General features: G+C 47.2%; 1 protein-coding gene across 2 annotated transcripts in view; it reads right to left on the bottom strand.

Moving 5' to 3' along the window:
• LOC140385862 (NIPA-like protein 2) overlaps positions 1–20,115 on the bottom strand; it is a 158,115-nt gene that overhangs the window by 93,077 nt on the left and 44,923 nt on the right. For both annotated transcript variants that reach the window (XM_072468463.1, XM_072468462.1), the window contains one exon: positions 11,804–11,975. In XM_072468463.1, the coding sequence (XP_072324564.1) occupies positions 11,804–11,975 (172 nt within the window). The remainder of the gene's footprint in view (positions 1–11,803; positions 11,976–20,115) is intronic.

The following is a 20,115-nucleotide window of genomic DNA, read 5'->3' as shown; positions in this document are numbered from 1 at the left end:
CCACCGCCATAATTACCTCATCTTTTCGCATTTTATCCCTAGGTGTGGAATTACAATTATGGACACGTGGGTTTTTAAACACAAAACACTGTTTATTCCATGAACTCAACTTGACATCTTAAATAAACATTGGATCTCTTAACACCCCTTACTTCAAAGATAACTCAGAAAATATTGCAACAGTGAATAACTCCTTAAAATGTTCCTTCAAACTTCCAAGAGACTTAACACCTTTAAACAAAATCACATCAGGTTAAAGGCTTCACTATTATAAGTTTAAATCACCCAAATGATCCAGAGATAGTCTTTCATGGCAGAGATGCAGCTCACTGCAAAACACAGACACACACCAGCTCTTTTCAAAACTGAAACTAAAAACCTGCAAAACTAAACTGCAAAATGGCTGACCTGACCTCAGCCCCACCCACTCTCTGACATCACAGTTTTCGTAAAGGTACATTGCTTAAACATCCATGTCTTAAAAGTACTCTCACATGACAATGAAGCAAGTGTAAAATATCTCCAATGCACTATGATGGTTTTCATTTAAAGTCTTTCAGGTTTTCAAGCTTTCACTTTGATGCTTCTTCCTTCTAAGCTTGAAAAGGTTTTCTCTGGCAAGGCTGTCTATTTTCGTTGTAGATTCAAGATCATTTCAACTGTGCAGTAAAAATGTGCCAGGCACTCACTGGTTTTAGAACAATAAAGCAGTCCTTTATTTCAGCACAGAGAGTTCCTCGTTCATGGTCGAATCACTTATGACCAACTCTCTTTGAAGCATCCCACAGGAACCAATCACTGGCTATTGACAGGCAGAATACTGCCCCTGACCAACTTACAGATAGCCAGTTAGCCAACCGAACTGACTTCATCCAAAACTGGTTAAGATACCCTCAGCATGACGAGTCTGTATTCCCCTCTCCAAAACACAACTCCTGGAACACACTGCCCTGACTAACAGGCTGCCTCAGCTTAAGTCCACTGCCTAAAACCGCATTCCCATTGTGAGTCCAAGGACCAAAAGAATAATAAAATAAAAATAAAACAAATGGGAAGAAAGGGAAATCAAAAGGAAGGACTCAAACAACAGTTGGATCTTCCAGCTTCTGTGTCATCGGGGAGGTCCACCCTCCAGCCTCAGAATGTTCCCGCGGGGAGAGCCATCTTCTTTCTTCAACAATGGGTCAACGATATTGGGCATCTTTGAAATATGGCACCCGTAACGATAGGATCTGCGCAAACAAGCCCGCCCCATCACAGAATACAGCGCTAAATCGCCAGATGCATAATTAATAAGGGGGGGGGGAGCAGGTGTTGCATCCGGTTGGCATCTACAGCAGGGAACTCTCGCCGTCCCTGCCCCCGCTCCGGGACTGAGTCACAGTTGGGAGAATTCCACCCACAGTGACTCCCCCTCCAATAGTGTGAGGTGCCCGAAGGCTCCGTCTAGCCATCTTTCTTCAACCTGGTTGGGTTTCCGCTGCCCCCCTGAAGTGGTCCAACCAAGCCACCCCGTTTTAGCGTAACAGACAATAACTAACAGTTCCATCCTGACAATAAACTACTTTTTTCCAAAGAATGGCCAGGCCTACTTTAACCGCCTCTATTTGAGCTGTTTACTCGAGCTAATCCATGCATAAAACAGCAGAATGATGAAAAAAAACATTGTAGATTAGGAAGCAATATGCATACAATCACACTGCTTAAACTCTGCCTTCAGCGCCCAAATTCAATGTCACCATAGCAACCGCCAGAGCAAAGCACTTTCCAATTTAATTTGGAGTTGCAGTTATTAACTCGACAGTTCAATAAAAAAAGTTAATCTTCCCTTCAGGCAATCTAATTGACTCATGCCATCTAGAAACACAAATGGTTACCCTAGTCAGAAAACTGCACACAGTTTAAACCACGGCCCATCCTTCTCCCAGAGTGTTCACTCCTGTCCTGGCCCCGTAACGTCACAGGGAGCATCGACTCGGTGCCAGTTATGTGTTTCGATCACACTTTGCAATAGTTACATCGGGAGAGCTGCAGGAGTAGCTCTGCAGGAAATCCAGCACCGTGTGTGTATGTACACGTGTGTGTGCGCATGCGTGTGTGTATGTACACATGTGTGTGTGTGCAAGTGTGTGTGTACACGTGTGTGTGTGTGTACACGTATATGTGTGCAAGTGTGTGTACATGCGTGTGCATGTACACGTGTGCACACACGTGTGCGTGTGCACGCGTGTGCATGTGAACGTGTGTGTGGGGGTGGGGGGGCAGGGAGATTTGCATTCGTTTGGTAGACTAGAGTTTGTGTTTTGCCAACTCTGAGCGTGATCTAATGGCCACAGTGCGCCCGACTTGCGAGTCGTCGTAATCTGGTTCCTGCCCTCAAACCAGTGCCTCCACCCTCCGGAAGAAGGGCTCAGGGAGAAAGATCGGGAGGGTCTGAAAGACAAACAGGAACCTTGGGAGCACATTCACCTTCACCACCTGCACCCTCCCTGCCAGCGTCAAGTGTAAAGTGTCCCAGCTCTTAAAATCCCCCTTAATCTCCCCCACTAACGCTGTCAAAATCCACCTGTGTATCGTGGCTCACTCTCACGTCAGCTGAATCCCCAAATACCAAAACCTCTCTGTAGCTATCTCAAACAGCAGTGCCCCCAAATTGATAATCCTCAACTCTACTTTCCTGCCTTATCCCCATAACCCTTCATTCCCTTACAGATTCACAATCTGTTTTCTTCTTCCACGATCACTTGCCAAGGAGGATGATTGTCCACCTAACGAATTCCGTGTTACTGGTCATGTGGGTTTCCGTGGCTGGTGAGCCCGATCCTAGAGCCACAGCTTCAATCATTCACTTGGCAGGTGTTTCCGGGAGGTGGGATCAGTCCTTGGATTCGGGATCACCGGTATTCCTTTCTCAGGCTCCTTTTCCGGGCCTCCTCTTGCCCTTGAATAATTGTGTCCCTTCAATCAGGAGGTTCCTCCAAGTAGGTCTCTTCTGAGTAAGGGTCCCCAGGCATTGGCATCTTGTTTGGGAGCCTTCCTTGAACTGGGTGAAGAAGATTTGCTTTGGCAACCGGGTCTCTGACATGGACAACCCAGCGGAGTTGGTTTTGAATGATCATGTTGTTGGTGTTCTTGACTCCTTCAAGGATACTGACATTAGCACGCCTGTCCTCACAGCTGATACAGAGAATCTGTCTCAGACAGTCTTGATGGTACCTCTCCAGGTCCTTGAGGTGGCAACTGTATGTTGTCAAGTTTCTGAACCGTATAGAAGTGTTGGAGGTCAACTGCCTTGTACACGAGGATCTTGGCATCGGAACCATTGTCATGGCCGTCAAAGACTCTCATCCTTAGGCATCCGAAGGAGGCTCTCGCGGATTGAATATGATGTGAGATCTCCGCATCGAGGTCAGCCTTAGATGAGAGGTGGCCCCCCAGGTACAGGAAATGTTCCACATTTGGTAGGATTTCTCCATTGATCTTGATGGAGGGAAAGGCAAGATCTTGCACTGGGGCAGGTTGGTGAAGGACTTGAGTCTTCTTGAGGTTGAGGCCGACACTGATTATTTGGTAAGTTTCTGTGAAGGTGTAAAGCATGGCTTGGAGATTCCCTTCGGAGAGTGTGGGGATGGCGATGTTATCCCACAGGCTGCAGTTCTATGAGCGATGTCAGTGTCGTTCTCTTCTCGGATTTCAACTGGTTGGGGTAGAAACGTTTTCCGTCCATCCTGTTGACGATGTTCACTCCACTGGGAAGCTTGTTCTTGGCAAGATGGAGGATGATGGTGATGAAGATGGAGACAAGGGTGGGGATGATGACACATCCCTGCTCGACTCCAGCACGGTAGCACAGTGGTTAGCACTGTGGCTTCACAGCGCTAGGGTCCCAGGTTCGAATCCCCGCTGGGTCACTGTCTGTGCGGAGTCTGCACATCCTCCCCGTGTCTGCGTGGGTTTCCTCCAGGTGCTCCGGTTTCCTCCCACAGTCCAAAGATGTGCAGGTTAGGTGGATTGGCCATGATAAATTGCTCTTGGTGCCCCAAAAAAGGTTAGGAGGGATTATTGGGTTTCGGGGATAGGGTGGAGGTGAGGGCTTGGGTGGGCCGGTGCAGACTCGATGGGCCCGGTGGCCTCCTTCTGCACTGTATGTTCTATGCCCAGTCTTGTCCTCAAAGGTTTCATCTTATTTCCATCAGTGGGGACTGTCACTGACATCTTGTCTTGGAGGAGTCAGAGGATGTTGATGAATTTCTCTGGACAGCCGGCCTTTGACAGGGTTTTCCGCAGCACTTCCCGATTGGCTGAATCAAAAGCTTTGGTCAGATTGATGATGGCCATGTAGAGTGGTTGGTGTTGCTCCTGGCATTTCTCATGAAGTTGCCGAGCAGTGAAAATCATGTCCAATGTTCCATGGTTTGGTCGGAAGCCATGCTGGATTTCCAGAGGATTTCTTCAGAGACTGGGAGAAGGCGGCTAGCGAGGATTCGGGCGATGATATTCCCGGCGATGGAGAGTAGGGAGATTCCTCGGTAGTTCCCACAGTCCGCTCTGTCTCCTTTCTTGATGATGCCTGCAATGACGTCACCTCTGAAGGTCGGCAGGAATTTCTTCTCTGTCCCAGATTTGCAGCAACAGCTGATGGAGATGACGGGTAATCTCTTCTCCGCCAGGTTTGAAAATCTCCTCTGGAATCCTGCCCATTCCAGCGGTCTTCATGTGTTTAATGGCAGCTTTGACTTTGTCCATGCTTGGCGGGAGTCCAAGATCATCTTCGATTGGGAGTTGAGGAAATCCTTGAGGAAATCCCCCAGCTCCCAATCGAAGATGATCTTTTACTCCCACCAATCTATGAGTGTTTAGAGTTTTTTGAAGCGTTCGCTCCATCGAAGGCCGATGTTTTTTCTGTCTCTCAAGAGGGCTCAGTCCATACTCTGCATCGGTTTGAGACCAAGGGTCCATATATTGCCTTGGTGACACTGAAGAAGCCCAGATGTTGTGCTTGTCAGCGAGGGGCAGGCCCTTACTTTCTCAGTCCCCCATTGGTTTTTGATTTCCCTGCTTCTTCTTTGTACTTCGGTCTTGGCTGATTGGTGAGCTCTCCTCTTTGCCTTTCTGGTTATGTCGTTTTGCCAGGGGCGGAGAGCTTTCCTCTTCTTGACGATGAGGTCTTGGATGGTCTGGTCATTCCCGTCGAACCAGTTTTGGTGTTTCCTGGTCTTGTAGCTGATGGTATCTCCACAGTTCGAGATGATGGCTGTCTTCAGCTCTTTCCAGTTTCCCTCCACTCCATTAGAATAATAATAATCTTTGTTATTGTCACAACTCGGCCTACATTGACGCTGCAATGAAGTTTAGAATGGACACTTTGGAGATTTTGGTGAAGACATCATTGGAGGTTCACGAGCAAGCTTGGCTCTTGAAGCCGCTCAACATTGATCTTTCTTCTGAGCTGTTTCTTCATCTTCCACTACTTCGGGTGGAGTTTGATGGACACAGAGGGAAGATGAGCCGGTAGTCTGTCCAGGAGTCATCTGCACTGGTCATTGCTTTGATGATGGGGGCATCCTTTTGGTCTCGGCATCGGATGACGACAAAGTCGATCATGTGCCAGTGCTTTGATCGTGGATGTTTCCAGGAAGTCTTGAACTTGTTTTCTTGGCGGAACAGTGTGTTACTGATGACAAGCTGCGTTCCACGCATTTGGTGAGCAGGAGAACCCCGTTGGAGTTGCAATTCCCAACTCCTTCCTTTCTGATGGTTCCTTTCCAAATTTTCTTTCCTGTGTTGAAGTCCCCAAGGAGGATTATCTTAATCTTTCTGAGGAACGTGGGAGAGCACGGTGTCCAGGATGGAGTGGAAGCCTTCTTTGAACTTATCATTGGCATCAAGGTTTGGGGAGTACGCACTCACCACTGCTGCCCGCTGGCTCTTGGCAAGTTGTAAGTGGAGGATCATGAAGTGCCATAGAGTCACGCAGCACAGAAACGGCCCTTCGGCCCATCGAGTCTGGTGTCAAAAACAACCACCTATCTATTCTAATCCCATTTCCCAGCACTTTGCCCACAGCCTTGTAAGCCTTGGGATCGCATGTGCGCATCGAAATACTGCTTAAATGCTATGAGGGTCTCTGCCACCACCACCCTTTCAGGCAGCGGGTTCCAGACTCCCACCACCCCCTGGGTAAAAAGTTTATGCCTTTCCAGCCTTAATCCCATAATCCTCACTGATTAAAAATCTGTCTGTCTCAGCCTTGAACATACTTAATGACCCAGCCGTTGCAGCCCATTGTGGTAAAGTAATCCACAGACTCACTCCCCTTAGACAGAAGAAATTCCTCCTCATCTCTGTCTTAAATTGGCGACCCCTTACTCTGAGATTAGGCCCTCTGGTCCTGGACTCTCCCACAAGAGGAAACATCCTCTCAGCATCTACCCTGTCAAACCCCCTGAGAGTCCGATATGTCTCAATAAGGTCGCCTCTCATTCTTCTAAACTCCAATGAGTACAGACCCAACCTACTCAACCTCTCCTCATAAAATCCCTCCCTACCCGGGATCAACCCAGTGAACCTTCTCTGGACTGCCTCCAATGCCTCCAATCTTTCCTTAGATAAGGGAACCAAAACTGGTCACAGCACAAGTTGCCCCGACAGCTTACATTCTTTACCACCTTTAGAACAAAGAACAAAGAAATGTACAGCACAGGAACAGGCCCTTCGGCCCTCCAAGCCCGTGCCGACCATGCTGCCCGACTAAACTACAATCTTCTACACTTCCTGGGTCCGTATCCCTCTATTCCCATCCTATTCATGTATTTGTCAAGATGCCCCTTAAATGTCACTAACGTCCCTGCTTCCACCACCTCCTCCGGTAGCGAGTTCCAGGCACCCACTACCCTCTGTGTAAAAAACTTGCCTCGTACATCTACTCTAAACCTTGCCCCTCTCACCTTAAACCTATGCCCCCTAGTAATTGACCCCTCTACCCCGGGGAAAAGCCTCTGACTATCCACTCTGTCTATGCCCCTCATAATTTTGTAGACCTCTATCAGGTCGCCCCTCAACCTCCTTCGTTCCAGTGAGAACAAACCGAGTTTATTCAACCGCTCCTCATAGCTAATGCCCTCCATACCAGGCAATATTCTGGTAAATGTCTTCTGCACCCTCTCTAAAGCCTCCACATCCTTCTGGTAGTGTGGCGACCAGAATTGAACACTATACTCCAAGTGTGGCCTAACTAAGGTTCTATACAGCTGCAACATGACTTGCCAATTCTTATACTCAATGCCCCGGCCAATGAAGGCAAGCATGCAGTATGCCTTCTTGACTACCTTCTCCACCTGTGTTGCCCCTTTCAGTGACCTGTGGACCTGTACTCCTAGATCTCTCTGACTTTCAATACTCTTGAGGGTTCTACCATTCACTGTATATTCCCTACCTGCATTAGACCTTCCAAAATGCATTACCTCACATTTGTCCGGATTAAACTCCATCTGCCATCTCTCCGCCCAAGTCTCCAAACAATCTAAATCCTGCTGTATCCTCTGACAGTCCTCATCGCTATCCGCAATTCCACCAACCTTTGTGTCGTCTGCAAACTTACTAATCAGACCAGTTACATTTTCCTCCAAATCATTTATATATACTACAAACAGCAAAGTTCCCATCACTGATCCCTGTGGAACACCACTGGTCACAGCCCTCCAATAAGAAAAGCATCCTTTCATTGCTACTCTCTGCCTTCTATGACCTAGCCAGTTCTGTATCCACCTTGCCAGCTCGCCCCTGATCCCGTATGACTTCACCTTTTGTACTAGTCTACCATGAGGGACCTTGTCAAAGGCCTTACTGAAGTCCATATAGACAACATCCACTGCCCTACCTGCATCAATCAACTTTGTGACCTCCTCGAAAAACTCTATCAAGTTAGTGAGACACGACCTCCCCTTCACAAAACCATGCTGCCTCTCACTAATACGTCCATTTGCTTCCAAATGGGAGTAGATCCTGTCTCGAAGAATTCTCTCCAGTAATTTCCCTACCACTGACGTAAGGCTCACCGGCCTGTAGTTCTCTGCATTATCCTTGCTACCCTTCTTAAACAGAGGAACAACATTGGCTATTCTCCAGTCCTCCGGGACATCACCTGAAGACAGTGAGGATCCAAAGATTTCTGTCAAGGCCTCAGCAATTTCCTCTCCAGCCTCCTTCAGTATTCTGGGGTAGATCCCATCAGGCCCTGGGGACTTATCTACCGTAATATTTTTTAAGACACCCAACACCTCGTCTTTTTGGATCTCAATGTGACCCAGGCTATCTACACACCCTTCTCCAGACTCAACATCTACCAATTTCTTCTCTTTGGTGAAACAGAACAAGATGAACATCTTGCCGAGATTCTTTTTCTTACTTCAGTGTCTTCCAGCATTTCTACCCAAGTCATTATTCCGAGGGGTTGAGCGACTTATATCTGGTTTCATATCCGTGGTGGGAAAAACTACGAGGATGGCTGTCCTACAGAGGGATAGACAGAGGGGGGGGGCGGGAGTCTTGCTTTGCCAAATCTGATATTTTATTACTGGACTGTCAACATGGAGAAGCCATGATGTGGAGATGCCGGCGTTGGACTGGGGTGAGCACAGTACGAAGTCTTACAACACCAGGTTAAAGTCCAACAGGTTTGTTTCGATGTCACTAGCTTTCGGAGCGCTGCTCCTTCCTCAGGAAGGAGCAGCGCTCCGAAAGCTAGTGACATCGAAACAAACCTGTTGGACTTTAACCTGGTGTTGTAAGACTTCGTAACATGGAGAAGGTTTTGGGATGGTGGAGTGATCTACCTTGGTGCGGATGGAGTCTGGGTCCTGTAGAGGGTCCAGTTTGATGACGGTGTTGTGATGCTCTTTGCTTTATGGATGAGGATGACTTCCAAGTGTACTGTCTCACAAAGAACATCAGTTTTTAACAAAGCTAATTTATTAACACTACAATTAAATAGATTCAAATTGCTTACTAAGATTTACAAGACTACAGCTAACTAAACTATGATTCTACCTAAAGAGCTTCTGAAAACACAGCTACGCTCTAACCCGCCTAATCACCTACTCCGCAAATCAAGGGTATCATGTGATATACGTGTATGCTCTTGATCACCATCTAGTGGTTGGATGCATTCACATTAAATTGTTAACCCTTCATTTACCATACAATATACATATTGTCACAGGTGTCTCTGCCATTTGCTCTGGCAAAGTACTCGTCAAATCAGATTTTTGTCTCCACTTCAAAATTATGGGGGTAACTCCTTCAGCATTTCAAGTTGGGTCAATGTCAAGGCTGGCCCCGTTTGTGTGAACCACTCGTTCGAGCCGGCAAAGTTAGATGCTGCATTTGGGGGGGGGGGGGGGTGGGTGGAAGGAGAAGGGGCTGGAGAGAGTGAGTGGTTTATTCCTGGAGGGGGGTGGTTTGCCGGGCTGGAGAACCTGAAGGCGAAATTCAGGCTCTCGGACGTGGACTCGTTCAGGTACCTGAGATTTTGTGAGATGGAAGTTTCCGACATTCCGGATGACCCCGCCATCGTCCTTGCTGGAGAGGATCCTTTCCTGTTCGGGGTCGGAAGAGAGTAGTAGTCCGGTTTATATGGGCGGATTTTGGAGGAGGATCTGGTCTTGGTGAAGGGGGTAAAGGCCAAATGTGAGGAGGAGCAGGGGGCTATATTTGAGGGGGAGGTGTAGAATGACTTCGCAGGGGGAACGCCACATCATCCTGTGCGAGGCTGTGCCTGATCCAGCTCATGGTAGTGTTTAAGGCGCACCTTACTAAAGCCAGAATGAGTCGTTTCTTTGTGGGGGTTGAGGGCAGGTGTGAGCGCTGTTTGAGAGGACCTGCTAATCACTCACACACATGTTCTGGTTCTGTTCCACAGCTTGCGGGTTTCGGGGTCTCGTTTCTCCGCACCATGTCAGTGATCTTGTACACTGAGCCGGAGCATTGCCCTCTGGCTGCTACATTTGGGGTTTCGGACCTGCCGGAGATGCGGAGGGGCGGGTGCGGGGGCAGATGTCCTTGCCTTCGCCTCGCTGGTTACTTGGAGGCGAATCCTGTTTGGCTTGGAGGCTGGTGGTGCCACCTAGTGCCTCGGTGTGGCTAAGTGACTTAATAGAATATTTGCACCCCAAGAACATCAAATACACTGTGGGGGGGGGGGGGGGGTCAACTGAAGGGTTCTACAGGAGATGGCAACTGTTTATACTGTACTTCAGTGAATTGGTGACTGTTAGCTGTGTGGGGGTACGGTGCGATGTGGGGGTGGCTTGTTTACTAGATTGTTTCAGTTTACTGTTGTTATTTATTTTGTACTTTTTGTCTTTTTGGTATAAAATGATAAAAGCTTCATAAAAATATATTTTTTAAAGTTGCGATTCTGCGATTAGAAAGCTGAACTTTAAGTGTGCTACTAACGGCCACTAACAACCGATTTTGGAGTATCAGTCAGTCTCACAGTCTGGCTCATTACGCTTGCTGGAAGCTACAAATATTCATCCACGGGACTCCAGGGAATTGCACCTTTTTTGAATTGAACAAAAGCCTGGGGAACGATAGTTCCTTGTGTGGTGATATACATCCCTGTAAGTACACAAAGGGTTAATGTACATACACTACACCTAGCTAGACACTAGAGGGAACACCAGAGACATGACACACAGGCAGTCAACCAATTGGTCAGAAAGATAGGACACGACCAATGGGCAGTCATGATACACACAAAGGTGACACTACCACAGGAGGGCATTACACCAACCCATATGAAAGGACACATCACACATGCTCAGTCTCTTTCCAGTGGAGACACTCAGTGAGTACAGACACAGGGTTGATTGAACATCACATCCACCACGTGGATTGTAGCAGACTGGTTCGTCAGTCTGAGTAGCTATAGCAGGATTAACAGTAGCGTTGAATCCAAGTAGGAGAATTGTTAATAGTTTAATAAACGTGTTAAAGCTATCTCCAAGTCTGAACCTTCCTTTGACAGAGTGCACATCAAGGAAGCAGCTTATGCTACGTCAAGAGCATAACAAAACACCTTGGTGCAGTCTCCATGGCAACGCCTCAATCGGAGGCCACTTGCCAACCAATCAGCATCTTTTCCTCATGCAGTATAAACTGGAACTCCCTTTAAAATTTGGTATTCTTCCATCTCAGCGAATTGTAGAATCTCTACAGTGCAGAAGGAGGCCATTCGGCCCACCAAGTCAGCACCGACACTTCGAAAGAGCACCCTACCTAGCCCCACTTCTTATCCCCGTAACCCCATAATCCCAACTAACCTTTTGAACACTGAGGGAAAATTTAGGGTGACCAATCCACCTAACCTGCGCATCTTTGGACTCACATCTGTCCTGATGAGTGCACGCTGAAAAGCTTTGACAGCATGTCTCTTTCTTTTAATGTAAATTGAGAGTACCCAATTCATTTTTTCCAATTAAGGGGCAATTTAGCGTGGCCAATCCACCTAGCCTGCACATCTGTGGGTTGTGGGGGGGGGGGGGGGGGTCAAAACCCACACAAACACGGGGAGAATGTGACAAACTCCACACGGACAGGGACCCGGAGCCGGGGTCGAACCTGGGACCTCGGCGCCGTGAGGCAGCAGTGCTAACCACTGTGCCACCGTGCTGCCCCTTCAGCATGTCTCTTTACTCAGCAATACCCAAACTCTGTCCTGCCAAGTGACGATTGAAATGGGATTTGTTATATTGAAGGCTGGGACTAGTATGGGGGGGGTATTTAAACAGATCATCCTTACCAATAACAGACACACATCCCAGTGGAGCGACCAGAGTAGCTGGAGCAAAGCCATAGGCTGCAAAGTTTCCCAGCTCACCCATTCCCATCAAAAGGATTCCGCACCACCACAACTTGCTCGTGTAATAGGGCGCTGGGCTTTCTTGGCATAATAGACGGACGTGCGTGTATTTCTGCGATGGAGGAAACAAGAGTTCTGGGATTACTGTCAATAAAACACGTTATTACCATCATCAAGGCACTCCGAGTATAAACACGATTGTCGGTAAATTGAAGACCGTTTCTGTCGTGTTAAAATATACAACTAAAAATGTCACGTCCAGGTGTCCCGATAAAAATCAAAAAGTTGACAAAGTTTTATAATGCAGTTAAACTTCGCAGATCTTCTTCAGGATTCGGGGTACATTTAAAGGTCATATAAACTCCAAATCCCCCCCCACCCATTCCCCCAGACGCATCCACTGCTCTCTGTTTGAAGAAAGAGACCATCGAAAGACAAGGCCCCATTTCACTTGTGCCCTACTTTAATGCAAAATATTTAATGAATCGGCAGAGATTTTGCACCATGTCGATCACAAACAATGAAAATCCCGGTGACGTGTGGAGTTTGACAGAAGCCTCGTATCATAGAATCAGACAGATTCGGACCATAAAACCTGTACTGACAAAATCCCACTTCCCAGCACTTGAACCACAGCCTTGAATGTTTTGGCATTTCAAGTGTTCATTCAAGTATTTTTTAAAGATTGTGACATTTCCTGCCTCAGCTACCCTCCCAGGCTGTGCATTCCAGATTGCCACCACCTTCTGGGTGAAAATGTTTTTCCTCAAATGCCCTCACCTTAAAATTATGCCCCTTGTTATTGACCCTTCAACTTAGGTGAACAGCTGCTCCCTATCTACCCTGTCCATACCCCTCCTAATCTTATACACCTCAATCAGGTCCCCTCTCAGCCTTCTCTGCTCCAGGGGAAACAACCTGAGCTAATCCAGCCTCTCTTCATAACTCAAATGTTCCATCCCAGGCAACGTCCTGGTGAATCTCCTCTGCACCCTCTCCTGTGCAATCACATCCTTCCTATTGCGAGGCAACCTGAACTACACATAGTACTCCAGCTGTGGTCTAACCAAAGTCCTGTACAGCTCCAACTTAACCGTCCTGCTCTGATAATCTGTGCTGATTAAAAGGAAGTGTCCCATTTGCCTTCTTAACTATCCTTTTGTTTTTAAATTTTGAGCACCCAATTATTTTTTATTTCCAATTAAGGGGCAATTTAGCGTGGCCAATCCACCTAACCTGCACATCTTTGGGTTATGGGGGTGAAACCCACGCAGACATGGGGAGAATGTGCAAACTCCACACAGACAGTGACCCTGGGCCGGGATTCGAACCCGGGCCCTCAGCGCCGCAGTCCCAGTGTTAACCACTGCGCCGCATGCCGCCTTTTTCTTAACTATACTGTCAACCTGTCCTCCTGCCTTCAGGCAAGATCTGCGGACAAGCACCCAAGATCCCTCTGAGCTTCCCAGTGTCCTGCCATTTATTGAGTGGCTCAAGAGGGCTCGGATTATTCAAGATATCGTCTTTGTCAGGCTTGGTCATCAGACTAAACCTGATTTATTGGCTTTTGAGGCCCCCTATAAACCTTGTCAAAATTCAGCCCATCATCTTCCTTCTCCAGCCTGTCTCCTGGAGCTGCCTGGACCCAGCTTTATAATAGAAGCCTGATCTGAGGAATTATATCTCCCCGGATTTTGTTTGGAGGAATTCATGAACTCATTGATAAAGCTAAAATGGAGCCTCCCTGCCCACCTCAGCAAGTTCCACTTGATATAATCTGTTGAACACCATGGCCCAAAGTTTTGCTAAATTCACCTGAACTTTTCATGAAGGAACTTTTCTTCATCAGAAGGAAATAATAGCTGCAATAAATATAAACAACGCTGGAATACACGAGGGAGAGGCAGCACGGTAGCATAGTGGTTAGCACAATTGCTTCACAGCTCCAGGGTCCCAGGTTCGATTCACGGCTTGGGTCACTGTCTGTGCGGAGTCTGCACATCCTCCCCGTGTGTGCGTGGGTTTCCTCCGGGTGCTCCGGTTTCCTCCCACAGCCCAAAGATGTGCAGGTTAGGTGGATTGGCCATGCTAAATTGCCCTTAGTGTCCAAAATTGCCCTTAGTGTTGGGTGGGGTTACTGGGTAATGGGGATAGGGTGGGAGTGTGGGCTTGGGTAGGGTGCTCTTTCCAAGAGCCAGTGCAGACTCGATGGGCCGAATGGCCTCCTTCTGCACTGTAAATTCTATGTTTCTATAATGGGCTGGAATTTCATGGGGAAAGCAGGAATGTAGATCCGGAATATTCCCTGCCTCCTTTAATAGAGCCCCAGCTCATCAAATTTTCATTCTGTGGAAGAGGGAGCAGACTGGAGCCTGGCCTGGTGCCTCCAGAGGCAATTTGGAGCTGGCCACGGAGGCAGGTGTGCATCAAGGTGGGCTGATTAGACGGCCGATCTCAGTTCTCTGAAACTTCTTCCCAGTTGTAAGAACTATTAGGTCCTCAAATTCTCACACCAACTCAACCCCCACCCATCCATATCCCATCCATTCCCCCTCAATTCCCCATGCACTCTCCTTATGCCTTCCACTACCCTGCATGGCCCCTTTGCATCATCCATGCCCATTCACCAAGTTTGCACTGTGTATAGAACCAATAAGCCATGCATCACTGGCAAGCTTTGAAATGCTCATGAAAAAATAAACCGGCCATATCAACTTTATAAGTATCCTTTAAACGAGCCCCTGCTCTAACTGCCCTTCATCGTTTCAATAACAGATGTCTTGCCCCATTTCACACATCTTATCTGATAGAGATGTCAATTCATCAAAGCCAACGCTGCCCCTTAAGCAGCCCCCCTGCTGAGCTGATGTCATTATGAGTCTTGGAGCTCAGCCAAGTATTCATAATGAGGCCATCTGGAGAAACCCATTTAATTGGAGCCGAGATCCAGAATTTACTGTGTGGGAAATCATGATTGCAATTCCACAGTACCAGAACATAAGACACAGGAACAGGAGTAGGCCTTTCAGCCCCGTGAGCTCCTTCTGCTATTCAATATGACCATAGTTAATCTTCTATCTCAATTCCATCTTCACACGCAATCCCCGTATCCCTTAATTTCCTTCAGATCCAAAAATCTATTGATCGCACACTTGAATATACCCAATGGGCTGGATTTTACGTGCCCCAGTCGGGCATGTTTTCAGCGGGGGAAGGGCACATAAAATAGGGTGGATGCCCACCCAGCACCTTCACATCCATCACTGAGCTTACCCCCATTGCACGGTAGGTGGGTGGGCGTTGAAATCAGCAGCTCGCTCACCACCCTTAAATGAATAATCATAGTAAGACTTATTTATTCTGGAATTCGCTAATTGCTTTCTAACAAATGCTAATATAGCACTTGTCTTGCGGATGGTTGAATATTTAAATGTACAAGTGTATAATTTAGGGGTTAGTAGCTGGCCCTACCAAAGCAAAACAGTGACACTGAATAGAATGCCACCTGCTCACTGGAAAAAGGGAGCAAATCATTTCTGCGCGTGTTAATAAACAGGAGCTGGAATGCACGAGAATCCAAACTCCATTAGGGCTAGTCATTCGTATAGAGAAAAACAAACGGATGAAACAGGGCTGCACCCATCAGGCAGAGGCACAAACATACAATGTTCTCAGGCTAATCTCCCTGACAAACATTGCCATTCACAAAGTGCCCCACCCATTGACTGATTTATTATGTGCTGTTAGGGAAACTAAGGTAGTTTTAATGGAACTGACGGGGCAGTGGGTGGAACCGCTGCCTCACAGCGCCAGGGAAACGGGTTCAATTCCGGCCTCGGGTGACTTGTCTGTCCGAAGTCTGCACGTTCTCCCCGTGTCTGCGTGGGTTTCCTCCGGGTGCTCCGGTTTCCTCCCACAGTCCAAAGATGTGCAGGTTAGGTGGATTGGCCATGCTAAATTGCCCCTTACTATCCAAAAGGTTAGTCTGTGGGGATATGGTAGGGGCGTTGTCCTAGGTAGGGTGCTCTTTCCAAGGGACGGTGCAGACTCGATGGGCTGAATGGCCTCCTTCTGCTTTGTAGGGATTTTGTGATTTGCATTGCAAAACATTAGAAATAAGGTATAGTTTAAAGTGGGTTTAATTTAATGTTTCTGTGCCTGGAAGGGTAAAACCTCTAGTTAGATTCATGTTGGACAAAGGTGTTTGTATGTGTGGGGGGTGGTTTCAATTCCAATTACAATTCTATTGTGCTAGGGAGGATTTCAGCATGAAGAATAAATCAAAAGCATAAGCAAGTGTAAATTGCTAAGCAACTAGAGGCTCTTTTAAGGGAAGCAAGCTTTTTACGTTTTAGTTTTGTCTGGATATATTGCAGTTGGAGACAGAACATCTCTCTACTCTGCCAGGAGAAGCTGGACGGAACAAGAGAGTTGTAGGGAAGCAGCCTTGCTAAGGAACAAGATACAATCAAGATAATCATGGAATTGGGACAGAAAGAATGTCTAAGATGGCCAGAGTTAAGAGGCCAGAAACGAAGGTATTGTCCAGAAGAATCCAAGGAAGAGTATATAAAGTGTTCTGAATTAAAGAGACATTCGCAGTAATCAGATTTAAAGTCAGACAACAGGCTTCAGAGGTAAATCAAACATTTGATGCCATTTTATTAGGAGTCCGGAAATCGAGAGTTAAAGCAATTGTGAACATTTTGCACAGCAGTAAAATCCTAAAGGGGTGGTGCAAATTCTAGACCGGATTTTCTGTTAAAAGTAGAGCGGAAGCTTTGTTTAAGTGTTATTTGGAAAATCTGGGCAGGATTCTGGAACGCAATCTGCAAAGGGAAAGCGTTTTTGTGAGAGAAGACTTTAAAGCATGTTTTGGGAATGGAGTTTGAAGACTCTCACGTGACAATCAACGTGACAATCACAGTAGCACAGTGGTTAGCACAGTTACTTCACAGCTTCATGGTCCCAGGTTCGATTCCTGGCTTAGGTCACTGTGTGTGCGGAGTCTGCACGCTCTCCCCGTGTCTGCGTGGGTTTCCTCCGGGTCCTCCTGTTTCCTCTCACAGTCCAAAGGTGTGCAGGTTGGGTGGATTGGCCATGCTAAATTGCCCTTTGTGTCCAAAAAAGTTAGGTGGGGTTACTGGGTTACAGGGATAGGGTGGAGGTGTGGCCTTAAGTGGGGTGCTCTTTGTAAGGGCCAGTACAGACTCGATGGACCGAGTGACTTCCTTCTGCCCTGTAAGTTCTATGATTCTATGATCTGGGAGAAATCGACAAACACTAACTTGAGTGCAGAGCAGTGTATGTATTTGACCACAGCTAATCTGTGTGTTTAAAGGGACTTTATGTTAATCTAATAATAACCACTTATTGTCACAAGTAGGCTTCAATGAAGTTACCGTGAAAAGCCCCTAGTCGCCACATTCCGGCGCCTGTTCGGGGAGGCCAATATGGGAATTGAACCCGTGCTGCTGGCTTTGTTCTACATTACCAGCTAGCTGTTTATCCCACTGTGCTAAAACAATGCCCTGAACAGCTTTCATTGCCTGATGAAGGACTGGATTCTTTCAGATTAGTTTTGAATTGGATGTGGGGCTGCATGTTATCCTCTTTGTTTAAAAACGGTTTTGTTTGGGGAAAATTACTCAAAGGGCAGGTTAATAAAAAATAATAAATAATTGCTTATTGTCACAAGTAGGCTTCAATGAAGTTACTGTGAAAAGCCCCTAGTCGCCACATTCCGACACCTGTTCGGGGAGGCTGGGTTTTCCTTGATCCGACCCGCCAAGGACTTCTCATGCCCCCTCCTAGCTCCCCTAAGCCCTTTTTTTTAGCTCATTCCTTGCTACCTTGTAACCCTCAAGCGACCCAACTGAACCTTGTTTTCTCATCCTTACATACTCTTCCTTTTTCCTCTTGACAAGACATTCAACCTCGTTTGTGAACCATGGTTCCCTCACATGGCTATTTCCTTCCTGCCTGACAGGGACATACCTGTCAAGGACACGCAGTATTTGTTCCTTGAACAAGCTCCACTTTTCATTTGTACCTTTCCCTGACAGTTTCTGTTCTCATCTTATGCTCCCTAATTCTTGCCTAATCGCATCATAATGACCGCTCCCCCAATTATAAACCTTGCCCTGCCGTATGGCCCTATCCCTCTCCATTGCAATAGTGAAAGACACCGAATTGTGGTCACTATCTCCAAAGTGCTCTCCCACAAACAAATCTAACACTTGGCCCAGTTCATTACCCAGTACCAAATCCAATGTGCCCCCCCTCTTGTCGGCCTATCCACATATTGTGTCAGGAAACCCTCCTGCACACATTGTACAAAAACCGCCCCATCCGAACTGTTCGACCTACAGAGGTTCCAATCAATATTTGGAAAGTTAAAGTCACCCATGACAACTACCCTGAGACCTCCACACCTATCCATAATCTGTATTGCAATTTCTTCCTCCACATCTCTATTACTATTTGGGGGCCTATAGAAAACTCCTAACAATGTGACCGCTCCTTTCCTATTTCTAACTTCGGCCCATATTACCTCAGTAGGCAGATCCCCTTCGAACTGCCTTTCTGCAGTCGTTAAACTATCCTTGATTAACAATGCTACTCCTCCACCTCTTTTACCACCTTCCATAGTCTTACTGAAACATCTATACCCCGGAACTTCCAACAACCATTCCTGTCCCTGTTCTAACCATGTCTCCGTAATGGCCACAACATCGTAGTCCCAAGTACCAATCCACGCTCCAGGTTCACCTACCTTATTCCGGATGCTCCTTGCATTGAAGTAGACACACTTCAACCCACCTTTCTGTCTGCCGGTACACTCCTGCGACCTTGATACCCTCCTCAGTACCTCACTACTCTCAACACTAGCTTCTGGACTACAGCTCGTTTTCCCAGCCCCCCGACAGATTCGTTTAACCCCCCCCCCGAAGAGCCGTAGCAAATTTCCCTCCCAGGATATTGTGCCTCTCTGGTTCAGGTGCAAAACGTCCTGTCTGTACAGGTCCCACCTTCCCCACAATGTGCTCCAATTATCCACATACCTGAAACCCTCCCTCCTACACCATCCCTGCAGCCACGTGTTAATCTGCACTCTCTCCCTACGAGCCCCAGTGAGACCACATCGGGAGTCCTGTGTACAGTCTTGGTGACCTTACTTGAAAAAGGATACAATTGTGTTGGAGGCAGTTCAGAGAAGCTTCACCCAACTAATTTCGGGGTTGAAGGGCTTACCTTATGAAGAAAGACGTTTTGGCCTATACCCATGGGAGTTTGGTAGAATGAGAGGTGAATGAGACCCTGTGGGATATGGAGTGGATATGGGGCAGATGTTTCCTGTCGTGGGGCTGACTAGAACTAGGAGACACTGTTTATTGGAGTCTCTGTTTTAAGTCTGGGATGAGGAGAATTATTTTCCCTTACAGGGTTGTTACTCTGTGGAATTCCCTTCCCCATGGAGCAGTGGAGGCTGAATTAGGCAGATTTCTGATGGACAAGGGTTAAAGTGGGACCTACATGAAAGTGGAGTTGAGGCCACAATCAGATGGAGGTGGAGCAGGCTTGAAGGGTTGACTGGCTTACCTCTGCTCCCCAATGTTCCTATGCATTTCTGCCCACCCCTCTTTATCTCACAATATCAGCATTTCCTTCTACTTCTTTCTCCCTCATAGTACATAGAATTTACAGTGCAGAAGGGGGCCATTCAGCCCATCAAGTCTGCACCAGCCCTTGGAAAGAGCATCCTACTTAAGCCCACACTTCCACCCTATCCCCATAACCCCACCTAACATTTTTGTTTTTGGACACTAAAGACAATTTAGCATGGCCAATCCACCAGACCTGCACATCTTTGGACTGTGGGAGGAAACCAGAGCACCCGGAGGAAACCCACGCAGACACGGGGAGAACGTGCAGACTCTTCACAGACAGTGACCCAAGCCGGGAATCAAACTTGTGAGCCTGTGAATCGACAGTCCTAACCACTGTGCTACCACGCCACCCATGAATATGGGTTGATTTAGCATCCCTATAAATATCTGGGTGCTATTTGCCTCCATACCCCATGTGGTAGTGAGTTCCACATTCTAAACACTCTCTGATGAAGAGGTTTCCCTTGAATTCCCGATTGGATTTATTAGTGATTATGTTTAGGGCCCCTCGTTTTGGTTTTACCCTCATTTGAAAACATCTCCATCTCTACCCTACTAAACCATTTCATAAACCTAAAATTA

The sequence above is a fragment of the Scyliorhinus torazame genome, chromosome 11 (assembly GCF_047496885.1).
Source record: "Scyliorhinus torazame isolate Kashiwa2021f chromosome 11, sScyTor2.1, whole genome shotgun sequence".
NCBI classification, from domain to species: Eukaryota; Metazoa; Chordata; class Chondrichthyes; order Carcharhiniformes; family Scyliorhinidae; genus Scyliorhinus; species Scyliorhinus torazame.
This window is presented reverse-complemented; position numbering and strand designations above follow the sequence as displayed.